The following is a 13,388-nucleotide window of genomic DNA, read 5'->3' as shown; positions in this document are numbered from 1 at the left end:
ATACAACAGTTCTATTCTATTATTCAATTTCTATAAATAAGAAATTTATATCAAGTAACTGACATTTCAAACTGAATGTCGCGAAATATATTTGTTTTATTTTTGCTCCATCAATGAAAATATCAGTTCAGTTCAGTATCAGTTCTGTTATACTAAATATCAGCACTCTTGGTATGCTGTTTGACCAACCAAATTAGTGGACCAGTCTACAGGCCTCTGTGTCTGTCAGTCCCAGTGAAGAAGGCATGGCCTTTTATAAAACTAATATAATTAAAGGTGTAAAACTAAGTGAAAATAAGCAGAAATTAATGTATTTATGTGTCTGTGTTTATGCATTAAAGCATGTTTACATACCTGCATTGTGACTCAGAGAGGGGATTTAAGGAACGCACGTGCAGACATGCAGGCAGACATGCATACTTCCAAAAGCATGCTGTGCGTATCTATGGTGCTGTGCATCAGGAAAACACTGACTAGCTGAGCAGGAAAGTATAAGTCAACGTGCAAGTGAATATATTTCCTTGTCTTTTTGTGCCTGAGTGTCAAAATTAATTGCGTCTTGATTATGTTTTTAGTGTGGGGGGCACGGTTGCTTAGTGGTTAGACCATTTGCCTCACACCTCTAGGGTTGGGGGTTTGATTCCTGCCTCTGCCATTTGTGTGTGTACCCTGAGTTTGCATGTTCTCTTCATGCTTCAGGGGTTGCGCTGTAGTCTGATTTGCTATAACTGCCAATAACTGGTCCAATAGAGCCCTATACTAAGCGCAAATGTGCAGTGAGTTTAATTTACAGAGACGCTATTCAGTTGAGGATTAATATTAGATATTCTTTTTAAAATTTTTAATATAAAATTTCAGACTGTTCCCTATTTGGTTGATTGTTATACCTAAGGGCAAGAAAGGAGCGATTCTCAGCAATAAGCCACCCACTACTGCTTTTTGTCCATTCTTTCTCTAGTGAAACATAAAACACTCACCAAACACTTTATTAGGAACACCTTTACACCTACTCATTCATGCAATTATCTAATCTGCTAATTGTGTGGCGGCATTGTAGTGCATAAAATCATGCAGATACAGGCCAGCAACTTCGGGTAACGTTCACATCAACAATCAGAATAGGGGAAAAATGTGATCTCAGAGATTTTGGCGGTGGCATGATTGTTGGTGCCAGACGGCCTGGTTTGAGTACTTCTATAACCGCTGATCTCCTGGGATTTTCACACACAACAGTCTCTAGAGCTTACTCAGATTGGTACAATAAAGAAAAACATCCAGTAAGTAGCAGTTCGGTGGCCGGAAACGCCTTGTTGATGAGATAGGGCAACAGAGAATGGGCAGACTGTGTTGATCTAACAGTAATGCTACTGTAACTCACACAACTGCTCTGCACTATTGTGGTGAGCAGAAAAGCATCTCAGAATGCTCAACACATTGAACTTTGAGGCGGATGTGAAGGAAACATCAGGTTTCACTTCTGTCAGCCAAGAACAGAAAGCTGAGGCTGCAGTGGGCACAGGCTCATCAAAACTGTACAGTTGAAGACTGGAAAAACATAGCCTGGTCTGATGGATCTTAGAATCTGGAGCTAAAAACAAGAATCCATGGACCCAACCTGCCTTGTTTCAACAGTCCAGGCTGGTGGAGGTGGTGTAATGGTGTGCGGAATGTTTTCTTGGCACTCTTTGGGCCCATGAATACCAACCAATCATCGCTTGAACGCCACAGCCTATTAGAGTATTGTTGCTGACCATGTGCATCCCTTCATGGCCACAATTTACCCATCTTCTAAAGGCTACTGACTATCTTGTTGAATCCATGGCAAGAAGAATTAAGGTTGTTTTGAGACCAAAGGGAGGTCCTACCCAGTATTAATAGTGTTCCAAATAAAGTGCTTCGTGAGTGTATATTTTAACTTTTCACATTCTGTCCCATAGTTGGTGGGTTCACGCTACACCAGGACTTAGTTTTTGGCTTTCCTTCACACACACATACACACACACACACACACACACGCACACACACACACACACACACACACTCTCAGCGTGAACAAAACACTTTTTGTGTCTCTCCATCATGGCTCTGAACATGGCTCTGAACATATATAGAATATCCTTCAAGGACATGGAATAACAACTTATTCCAAAGCTTTGACTTTCCATCATCAAGCACAGGATGTAATTTGGAGAGGTGTATTACCTCTGTGAGCACAAAGGTGTGTTTTTGCCAGAGGATTGTGTGATATATTGGGATTTTATGCAAGAAGTCAAAATTATCGTGACCCAAAAGAAGACATATTTTTAAGGGAGGGATCAAGGCATAGCAGGGCTGAGTTAAAGTGGACAAATGCATTTTTTCTATAACTAGACCAGCTAAATAATGGGACATCCATGGACACCTTTGGTCAGTCCGTCCTCATTGGGATACATACTGCCTCAACTTTCTCAAACTTCACAGTACTGTTTCATTCAGCACACAAAGAAACTTTTTATTTATTTATTAGATATTTATTAAATATCTATCTTTCATACACTTGAGTGGGTGCTGACAACTAGAAGAGCCTTTGAAGTTCCTCAAGGCAGGCTTTAAGTTTTGGCAAAGGTGGAGGGTTTTTAAAATCCTGAATCAGTTCCTAGATTTAACCATAATTAATATAAACACAGTGATCTGTAACTAAGTGAATGAACTCAATGTGCTGCAGGCAGGGTGGTGTACTGAATGACCCAAAGCTTCTCTACCACAAGGCCACAGGACGCAAGACCATGCATAAATTAGTCTGCCTCAGGGACACATATAAATAGTCAAATGTAATCCCCTCTCTCTCTTTCTCTCTCTCTCTCTCTCATTCCATCTCCATCATCCCTTCCTTTCATCACCCCTCCTTGCTCTCGGACCATCTAGTTCTGTGCTAGTACAGACTGGTTTTGGGTCCTTCAGGACTGGCAGGGTACGACTGGAAAATGACTCATGATGGCTTTGATGAAAAATCTACTCAGTGGAGATTGTCAGCGATACAACATAATTCAACTAGGAATATTTTTTTATAACTGGACAAATTGTCATTATATTTCATAGCACTGATGATTAAAGCTAATGTAGAGTGGTTTTATAAAGTTCACAATGTGTGCTGTGTTCACATTTTTAATGGTTTGTTTGTTAATCAAAATTAATTCAATGACTCCAGGAAGTACTATAGTTTCTAAGAAGCACTGAGTGTTACTGGAAATACTTACTGGTAATATTCAATGAATTTCACAGACAAACCTATTATTAAAATTACAATCCCAAGTCTGTGTAAAATGTAAATAAATGTAAATAAAATCAGAATGCAATGATTTGTAAATATCATAACCCCATATGTTAGTCACAATAGAACATAGAAAACATATCAAATGTTTAAACTGAGGAAATGAACGATTTTAGTAAAAGATAAGGTCATTTTGAATTTGATGGCAGCAACACATCTCACAAAAGTTGGGACGGGGACAACAAAAGGCTGAAAAAGTAAGTGTTACTAAAATGAAACAGCTGAATAAACACAATGTAAAGCAACATAAAGTAGCACACAAAATAAAAACAGTAGCCCCTTAAGTTACCATAACACCAGCACCAGAGCAGCTAGATTTTTTATTTATTTAGTTTATTTTTATTATTTTACATTAAATTTACCTACGTTAGGACTGTTTGGTGTGCAAAAGTAATTATAATGATATACTTTTATTTTTAAAAAATTATATAAATGTGTACATTGCAATAACATCCATTACATGGCCTGTCAGTGCATTAGACCATGCCAATATCTGTCATTTTAGATGGCCATTGTGTCAATTTAAAATTACAGGAAATTTTAAAGCTTGGTACTTAATATATATATATATATATATATATATATATATATATATATATATATATATATATATATATATATATATATATAAACATCATTATTGATATCAAAAAAGAAAATGATATTGTGTCATCTCTACCTAGACTTTTATGGATTTCAAATTACATTTATGGAATTTGGCAGACGCCCTTATCCATAGCGACTTACATTTATCTCATTTAAACAACTGAGCAGTTGAGGGTTAAGGGCCTTGCTCAAGGGCCCAACAGTGGTAGCTCGACAGTGCTGTTGTTTGAACTCCTGATCAGCAACGGAGAGCCTTTAACCACTGAGCTAATGCTGCTCCTAATTAGTTTGAAATCCTTTCAGAATGGCTGAAATGATGATTATTAGGAGATGATGGGACTAGAACTGAATCAAACCCCAAGCGAAGCATCTAAAACTTTTGTTGTAAATGAGGAGGAAACCAAATCAGTAATAGTACAGAACCCAGTGAATAGAGATCGCGTTTCTGTTCATCTGTATGAGTGAGTTGCAGACGTGGAAATGTAAACAGCCGGATTGGTGAGAGTTGTTAAAACAGCATGAAACAGCTACACCAGTGTGAAGGTCATCTTCTGAAAACCAAATGTGTGTATGTATGTATGTATGGGTACATTTGTGCACACATAAGGTACAACCCATAACTAAGTGGACAGTTGTTTGGCAGACATTCCTATAATACTCACCCAATAAAGATACAAATAACATCAAATTAAAGCTGGCACTTTCTGCACTTTAACCTCACTGCTTCATTTCAAAACCAATATACCAAAATAACTAAATGCACTGTGTGTGTGTGTGTGTGTGTGTGAGTGTGGTGTGGTGTGTGTGTGTGTGTGTGTGTGTGTGTGTGTGTGTATGTGCGCATTGTATAACCTTCACCTTGCCTCACCCATCCTGACATGGTTTGGGTTCAGACCGCACTTCTACATCTGTAGCACATCTGTCAATCTGTCTGTCTGCCTGTCTCATTCTCCATCTCTATGGTGGCATCAACCCCCCTTGGTGCCCGTAGCTAACCACAGCAGTCCTGGACACACTGAGAAGACACACGTGGCAGCACCACAGCACTGCTGCTGCCACGTGTGTATGCTGTATTAGGGTGGAGACCAGCCAGAACTTTACACTCTCCCACTCTGTCTGTGTGTGTGCATGTGTATGCGCACGCGCGCGCGCGTGTGTGTGTACCAGATTTGCTTGCTAACATATCCCAATTTAGAGTGAACATACAGAAAAAAGTATTTGATCCCCTGCTGATTTTGTACGTTTGCCCACTGACAAAGAAATGATCAGTCTATAATTTTAATGGTAGGATTATTTGAACAGTGAAAGACAGAATAACAACAAAAAATCCAGAAAAAGCATGTCAAAAATGTTATAAATTGATTTGCATTTTAATGAGGGAAATAAGTATTTGACCCCCTCTCAATCAGAAAGATTTCTTGCTCACAGGTGTCTTTTATGCAGGTAACGAGCTGAGATTAGGAGCACACTCTTAAAGGGAGTGCTCCTAATCTCAACTTGTTACCTGTATAAAAGACACCTGTCCACAGAAGCAATCAATCAATCAGATTCCAAACTCTCCACCATGGCCAAGACCAAAGAGCTCTCCAAGGATGTTAGGGACAAGATTGTAGACCTACACAAGTCTGGAATGGGCTACAAGACCATTGCCAAGCAGCTTGGTGAGAAGGTGACAACAGTTGGTGCGATTATTCACAAATGGAAGAAACACAAAAGAACTGTCAATCTCCCTCGGCCTGGGGCTCCATGCAAGATCTCACCTCGTGGAGTTGCATTGATCATGAGAACAGTGAGGAATCAGCCCAGAACTACACGGGAGGATCTTGTCAATGATCTCAAAGCAGCTGGGACCATAGTCACCAAGAAAACAATTGGTAACACGCTACGCCGTGAAGGACTGAAATCCTGCAGCGCCCGCAAGGTCCCCCTGCTCAAGAAAGCACATATACATGCCCGTCTGAAGTTTGCCAGTGAACATCTGAATGATTCAGAGGACAACTGGGTGAAAGTGTTGTGGTCAGATGAGACCAAAATGGAGCTCTTTGGCATCAACTCAACTCGCCGTATTTGGAGGAGGAGGAATGCTGCCTATGACCCCACCGTCAAACATGGAGTTGGAAACATTATGCTTTGGGGGTGTTTTTCTGCTAAGGGGACAGGACAGCTTCACCGCATCAAAGGGATGAGGGACGGGGCCATGCACCGTCAAATCTTGGGTGAGAACCTCCTTCCCTCAGCCAGGGCATTGAAAATGGGTCGTGGATGGGTATTCCAGCATGACAATGACCCAAAACACACGGCCAAGGCAACAAAGGAGTGGCTCAAGAAGAATCTGATTGATTGAGTGCTTCTGTGGACAGGTGTCTTTTATACAGGTAACAAGTTGAGATTAGGAGCACTCCCTTTAAGAGTGTGCTCCTAATCTCAGCTCGTTACCTGCATAAAAGACACCTGTGAGCAAGAAATCTTTCTGATTGAGAGGGGGTCAAATACATATTTCCCTCATTAAAATGCAAATCAATTTATAACATTTTTGACATGTGTTTTTCTGGATTTTTTGTTGTTATTCTGTCTCTCACTGTTCAAATAAACCTACCATTAAAATTATAGAATGGTCATTTCTTTGTCAGGGGGGAAAACGTACAAAATCAGCAGGGGATCAAATACTTTTTTCCCTCACTGTACCATGATGTTTTCTGTATATTAAGAACAGACATTTTCATTACTGACTCCCTGTGGCAAGACAATATAATTTTATGGGTTCGTATTTTCATATAAACCCATTTCCATATTATTTTCAAGTAATAGTGTAGAGAATCTCCTTCTCAACTATAGCCAAAACTCATTCATGCAAATCAGCTGGAAAAAGGCTCACATCATATTATACAGAAATAATCTGCTGTCCAATATGGATTTTACTGCAAGTATTATAGTCTAATAAAGTATGAGTATGCAGTGAAGTGACTGTTGACTGAGGCAGCACCCCTGCTGAGTTTATCCCCCGATGTCACCCTCACAGTATTAACTATTGTGGGCAGTGGTAGCTCTGTTGTTAAGACACTGGACTCCTGATCGGAAGGTTGTGAGTTCTAGCTGTGCCAGCAGTGGCAGGTTGGTAGTGCCAACCTTAACCTGCCACACCTCATCCCTCAACTGCTCAGTTGTATAAAATGTGATCCAAAGTCGCTTTGGATACGAGCGTCTGCAAATGCCATAAATGTACTGCTAATGTAACTATGAGGACATCATCCAGCTCATGGTGTGGAGCTAACTAGCTTATATAGGTAATGTTTACCTACTAAAATGGTAGTCCCTTGGTTCATCTTATTTTATATAATCATTCAATTTATAGAATGAAGATAGGACATTACCAAGTTACTTAGTGATTTAGGAATTTATATTCAGCTATTCCAGTGACAGACCAGCAGTATAACACTAACCACTAGCTTTATTTATTCAGTACCTTATTTTATGGCACTATTACCTAGAAATGCAAAAGGTATTTATATTTAGTTAACACAAAACACCCTTGTTTCAACACTAGGTACCATTAGCATACTATAATTTTTTCCTCCTAATTTAGTCCTGACCAGTTTCTACTCACCGCTCATGCTCCATCAGAGCGCAGTGTAACACACCCTGAAAACGCTATCCAACCTCTGGCCATGGATGGCTGTGGCATTATTGGGATTCGAACTTGGAATCTCCTGACGATAAATATGAGCATTTTTATATATATATATGTATACATATATATACATCTTGCATTTCATTTTGCACGGTTCAATTTAGAGACGTTCAGGAATGTGAGGGGAGAAAGTAACGGTGAGAGAGAGAAAGTGAGAACAAAAGATAATTACAGAAGCACAGAGACTACATTGGGAACAGTTGTATTACACACCCACACTCTGACACGCAGAGTGAAAGAAAGCAAACACCTACGCACATCAACCTCCCAAGCCCAGACAGAGTTATTTCACTGGCATCCCTCTTTAGATCTCTCCCAATCTCTCTCACTCACTTTATTTTGCTGTTCCTCTTGTTCTCACTTCACTATTCTCTACTCCTCCTTCCCTTTTCTCTCTACCGCTCCATCTGTCTCATATTAGATGTCACCACGAAGACCCAGTCTGGAGTCTCGGCTGGGAAAATCCCCACAACTCTGATCATTATTATCCTCATAGTAAAGAGTAAAGGCACAAATGTATGCAGCTCCAATAACACCCAAATTTGGCCCAAGTTGTCTCTCCTTCACCATCTGCATGTTTCACAAACTGTCTATCTCCCTCCAGCTCTCATCCACTTGAGCTCTTTTTTGGTGCCATCTTTCTTTCTCACCCCCACTCTGCATCATTGTCTCTGTGTCTCTCTGTCTTCCATTCCTAAACTGAGCACGGCACTCATCCAATTCTTCATTCAAGCCCAAAAAACTATTTTTATACAGATAACACAGGAGCAACCTGCACACACAAACATTCATACTGTTTATACATACATATATATGTACATGCACACACTACAGCAAGTCTGCAAGAGGTGCCATGCACAAAAGAAAATAAAAGGAGACTAGAGGTTGAGCAAGTACTGTGTCAATGCTAGATTGGCTCTGTTTCAACATTCACAGCAAGTACACTACATCCCCCAGCACCAATCACATTGCCAACTTAACATGAAAAGCTCACATACTTGCTCCCTGCTGCAGAAGGAGCCGTCACAGTTGCTTTTCTAACACTCTGGGAAGAAGCTACACTATTTATGATGATCAAGAACTACTTTCTCTAACCCCAGCCCCAATCTTATTCAGTATAAGCTAATTTTAGCTCAGTAGTAGTGTGGGATATGTTACACCTCATGCTGCACACACAAAAAGACATGAGAAACATTTCAGTGAAGCACATCTAAGCTGTTCATATAAAGTACTGTAAATATGATGAAGTGAGAATGCAAAAAAAAAGACAGTAATGACAGAAAATCCTAAACAGCAGCATATACTCAAAACTTAAACGCATCTAAAAACTTCCACAAATGACCTGATTGAAGACAATCAAGTCTTGCATGATTCAAATGAATTTCATTTCAGATTTATTATAGTGAACTTTACATGGCTTACTAATCTGTATTGTTCTCAGCGTAAAGACAAGGAGACAGATGGTAACTGCACTCTGTAGCAGCAGGTGGACATGAATAAAATGTACAACTACACAATTGCCCCACAAATTCAGATGTTTTCAATCTACTATCTCAAGCTAAAACTACTGAAAAAGCACATGATAGGAAGCAAAGGGAATTAAACTGATCCTGACAAAACTGTACAATTCAATTTTTCTTAATTACTTCTTGGCCAGGCTCATGTTGTGTGTCAGAATCACAGCAGTAATGATATTATTATTTGAGTGCTACTTGCTAAGTAGACTGAGGAAAATTCTTTTCTTGTTATTTTTACTCCTTTGCTCTTTTTGTTTCATTCAAATAAATACTCCCTTCTGACTTCCTGCGAAATGTGTTTTCTTAAGTTCATGCCAATTTATTTCTCTTTGTTGTTTTTGAAAATAAGTTCATCACTTGTCACATTATGTCTTATTATCCTTCTGACTAATTTGAAGAGAAATGACTGAGTACAGAATTGCTCTTACCTGTACTGTCTTTGCTGCTGTTGCTGCCTTGGTGTGAACGTAGCTCCTCTGACTTGTAGAAGTCAATACTAGCATATGTGTTGAGATTTGAAGCGTTGCTGCTCAGACCTCCTGTTCCTCCAGGACCTCCAGATGCTCCACTACCCAAAACAGATGAAAAGAGCCGAGCTGCTGTTTGGCCAGTAGTCTGAACATCAACAACAAGATGTGAGCTCTCTCTTGTAGCCAAGTCTAGGTCTATGTAGTTGAGCCCTTGCTCTGTAGATGAGGTCTGGGTAGTATTTATGTTAGTTAATCCATGGTTAGCATGCTGATTTGGGTTATCTAGCAAGTTTCCACTTCCACTCAAAATGCCATCCAAACCAAGTCGCCGTGCTATGGCTTGGGTGTGCTCACTGATCATGCACATGGAAGAGGAGGAACTTATGGGGCATGAGGACAATGAAGAAGGTGCCAGGAACGTTTCAGAACAGTGGCGCCGGCGAGCTTGAGGGTCTGCCCTTATTACCTTAGCACCATGATCTGGATTTGGGGCTTTGGACATTGGAAAATCTAAATTAAGACCCAGGCTTAGTGTGGGACCAATGGCTTCTTGTCTGTCCAGCATTGATTCTTTAGGTGTTGTCGAGCTGGTGGTCGTGTCTGAGCTCAATCCAAAGACCATTTCTGTGTAGTCTGCACATGCTATAGGAGAGTCAAGTGACTGAGATGCCGAAAGAGGTCGATGTCCACTATGTACCATTTCCACCTCAGCCTCTTCTTCATTTTGTGGTGTTGAGCTTTGCTCACCCCAGGCTTTGGGTGCTGATGTAGGTGGCGTCGGAGGAGTGGGAAAAGAAGGGAAACCAAGGGGAGTGAGGGAGAAGGATGATTGTGAAGGGGAGGCTCCTAGCTCCATGTTGACATATTCTGAAGCAACAGATGGAGGGACAGCAGAAGAGGTGCTGCAGGGATGAGGTAAGAACCCAGCAACACAGGAAGTGGGCCTAGGCAAGGGGCGTTGTGAGCTGGCATGAATGGAACTACTCTGCCTAGGTACTGTAACTACTTCTCTGACTTCTCTGATGCTTCTCTCACCCTTGAACTCTATACTGACATACTCACCAGGACTTTTAGGCTCAGATGGGGCTGGTGTCTCACGGACCCTTGGTAAGGTATTGGCTTTAGAGACATCCACAAACAAACTAAGAGGACGATTCCTCTGGCCCTGTGCATGTTTAGCTGACCCAGACCCCAATCTCTGCTGCAGAGCCCCACTATCCTTTACTTTAGCCCCTGCAGCTGTCCTTCTCACCTGGGTGAGCTTTTCTTCACACTCCCCCAGACTTTCATTGCTAGCTGAGCTGGATGAGTACGATGAGGAGGAAAAAGACAAGTGCCTTCCAACTCCAGGTTCTTGATAATGAGATGTACCCCTACAACTGCCAAGACCTTGACCTCCACCATTTCCATATTCACTGCCTAAGCACTTTCCTCTTCCTGAACCATCCTCAAAGTGTTTAGGGCTGCTGTGTTTATAAGAACGGGGTAGGGAATAGTAAGAATATACCATTTTGGGAGGAGGTTGTTGAGGATGCTTTTCAGATACTTTAAGAGATTCTTGAGGAGATGGAGTGCTGTTGGCACGCACACTGATAGGTGACATGTTCATATAATCGCTGCCAGGCCTACTGTCTGCACTGTTCCTGCCAACTGAGGCTCCTGAAAACACACGCTGATCTGGGGAACAGCTGCTATTTGGCGACATCATCATATAGCCATCTGTGGTAGAAGTAGGAAGATGGATTTGCTGAGGAAGTGAGATACTATTGTTGGGAGTCATAGCCATATAGTCATCTGCAGGTTTAGAGTCTGACACTGCTACAGATAGCGAGTGAGAGAGGGACACTGGAGGAGCCGTTACCCCTGGCAACATGGACATGTATCCATTGTCACCCCCTACCTTACCAATAGTCAATCCATCTGATCCACAGCTTCCTGCTTCAGCTTTGGACTCTGCAGCTACATCCAGATATCTGGTTCCACTAACAGTTGATTCTGAATCCTGGCGTGTGCTGAAAGACTCACGGCTGGTACTTCGAGACATTATAGCATAGTTGTCTTCCTCAATCTCTACATCTCCTCCTCTGCGGTAAGTGCCAAGCCTCTCTAGAGCCATGGGTGGCAGAGACGCCCTTTTACTGGTCATCCTACGTTCAGTGTCACATTCACGATCTGAAGAGCGTCGCAACACCCTTCTAGTCGGAGGCAGAGAGTTGTCAGTTGGAAATGAATTGGATGCCCCTTTCTGTGCCATAAGAATATAGTTGGAGGCTTCATCCCCACATGAGCTACCTACAGACCCTGCCTGAATGGTTGAAGTCAACAAAGAATGCTCACCTGGGCTGGAACCATATTCATCTGAAGAACCATAGTCACTGAGTGAACCAGAAACCGAGGGCTGGCGGAGAGGCATTCGATTGTAAGTGCTTCCATTTCCATCCCCGCCAGCTGCAGTGTTCCCAGAACCTGTGGCCCCAAATTCAGATCCATTGCCTGGGTAGGGGGAGAGGTTCTGAGCTTGTGAAGGGGCTGGAGTTGAGATGGACCTCAACAAAGCATGCTGTGACTTGACTGGTGTGGGAGCACGTACAGATGTAGACCTGAGAATTGGCGTGTTAGAACAGGACCCATTTGTGGTGGGACTTGAACTGGAATTAACACCCTTTGTACCTGCATTCATGCCCTCCTCTACTTTTGCTCCATCACTGGAGTTACAGGCTCTGGCAAACCCATGTCGAGGTGTAGGGGAAGCATTGTTGCTGGTGCCACCTCCTCCAGTAGCTCCTGGTGGCTCTGTGCGAGGTCGTCTGATGAATCCCACTTGGCTAGGTGGGGGATTTGGGTGGTGACGACGAGATGGAACACTGATTGGATTAGATGCAGTTGCACCACCCCCTCCACCTGCTGTAGTAGACTGTGACTTACTGCGCTGGCGAAACTCCTCACTTAGGGCCTTCATGGCTTCAAGTAGTGTCTCATGCATGTTCTGTGCCACAACTGAATCCTCTACCTGCATCCAGAACTCTCCAGGGCCAGTCACTGCCGATCTGCCAACCTCCACAAAGAAGAAATTTTCAGAGTGGCCACAACGTCTCACATTCATTAGCTGTAATACTACAGCTGCTGCATCTGAGTTGAGCTTGACAAAGTTGACTGTCTTCTCTGTTAGGCAGAGTCGGTATATACCCACTAGGTTTTTAGCTTGCCCAAGACCTTTTGGCCAAACTTTAACTTGCCAGACCTCCTTAAACGCAGGCCCAGGGGACGGTACACCATAATCTCCAGAATTACCATCGCACAGTGCTTTACCTACAAAAGACAGAAGGAAAACACAGGTTATAAATATACGCTTATAAATATTATAAGGTTATAAATATATGCTTCATGTGTTTGCTCAAACAAGGGTGTTCTTCATTTGACTATTTTCTACCAGTTTAGACTAATAACGAAGATATCAGAACTATGAAATAGCGTATAGAATTGCGCAGGGACCAAAGAAAATAAACCAATTAAAACTATCTGATATTTTAAATCCTTAACAGTATTCCTAATGAAGCTTTGCACAGTCTTGGCAACTTTTCAACCAGGTTCATGAGGGAGCTTCATCCAGGAGGTTTTTCCCAAATAGGCTATTTACTTGCTGACTGCTTCTCCAAAGTTCTATATAAACACTACTAGTGTAAGGAAACAACTTAGAACACAAAACTCACTTACTACTTGATGGAAGAAGAAAAAAAACTACTTATTAAAACTAAATTTTGATTCAGAAATAAATTTCAACCATTAGCCTTTACCAA

General features: G+C 41.7%; 1 protein-coding gene across 1 annotated transcript in view; it reads right to left on the bottom strand.

Moving 5' to 3' along the window:
* si:ch73-335l21.1 (insulin receptor substrate 1-B) overlaps positions 1–13,388 on the bottom strand; it is a 52,221-nt gene that overhangs the window by 22,552 nt on the left and 16,281 nt on the right. The window contains exon 2 of the mRNA XM_017471646.3: positions 9,550–12,900. Coding sequence (XP_017327135.1) covers positions 9,550–12,900 — 3,351 coding nt within the window. The remainder of the gene's footprint in view (positions 1–9,549; positions 12,901–13,388) is intronic.

Source organism: Ictalurus punctatus, chromosome 7 (genome assembly GCF_001660625.3).
Source record: "Ictalurus punctatus breed USDA103 chromosome 7, Coco_2.0, whole genome shotgun sequence".
NCBI lineage: Eukaryota > Metazoa > Chordata > Actinopteri > Siluriformes > Ictaluridae > Ictalurus > Ictalurus punctatus.
Note: the sequence above shows the minus strand (reverse complement) of the source record. Positions and strands in the feature narration are given on the sequence as shown.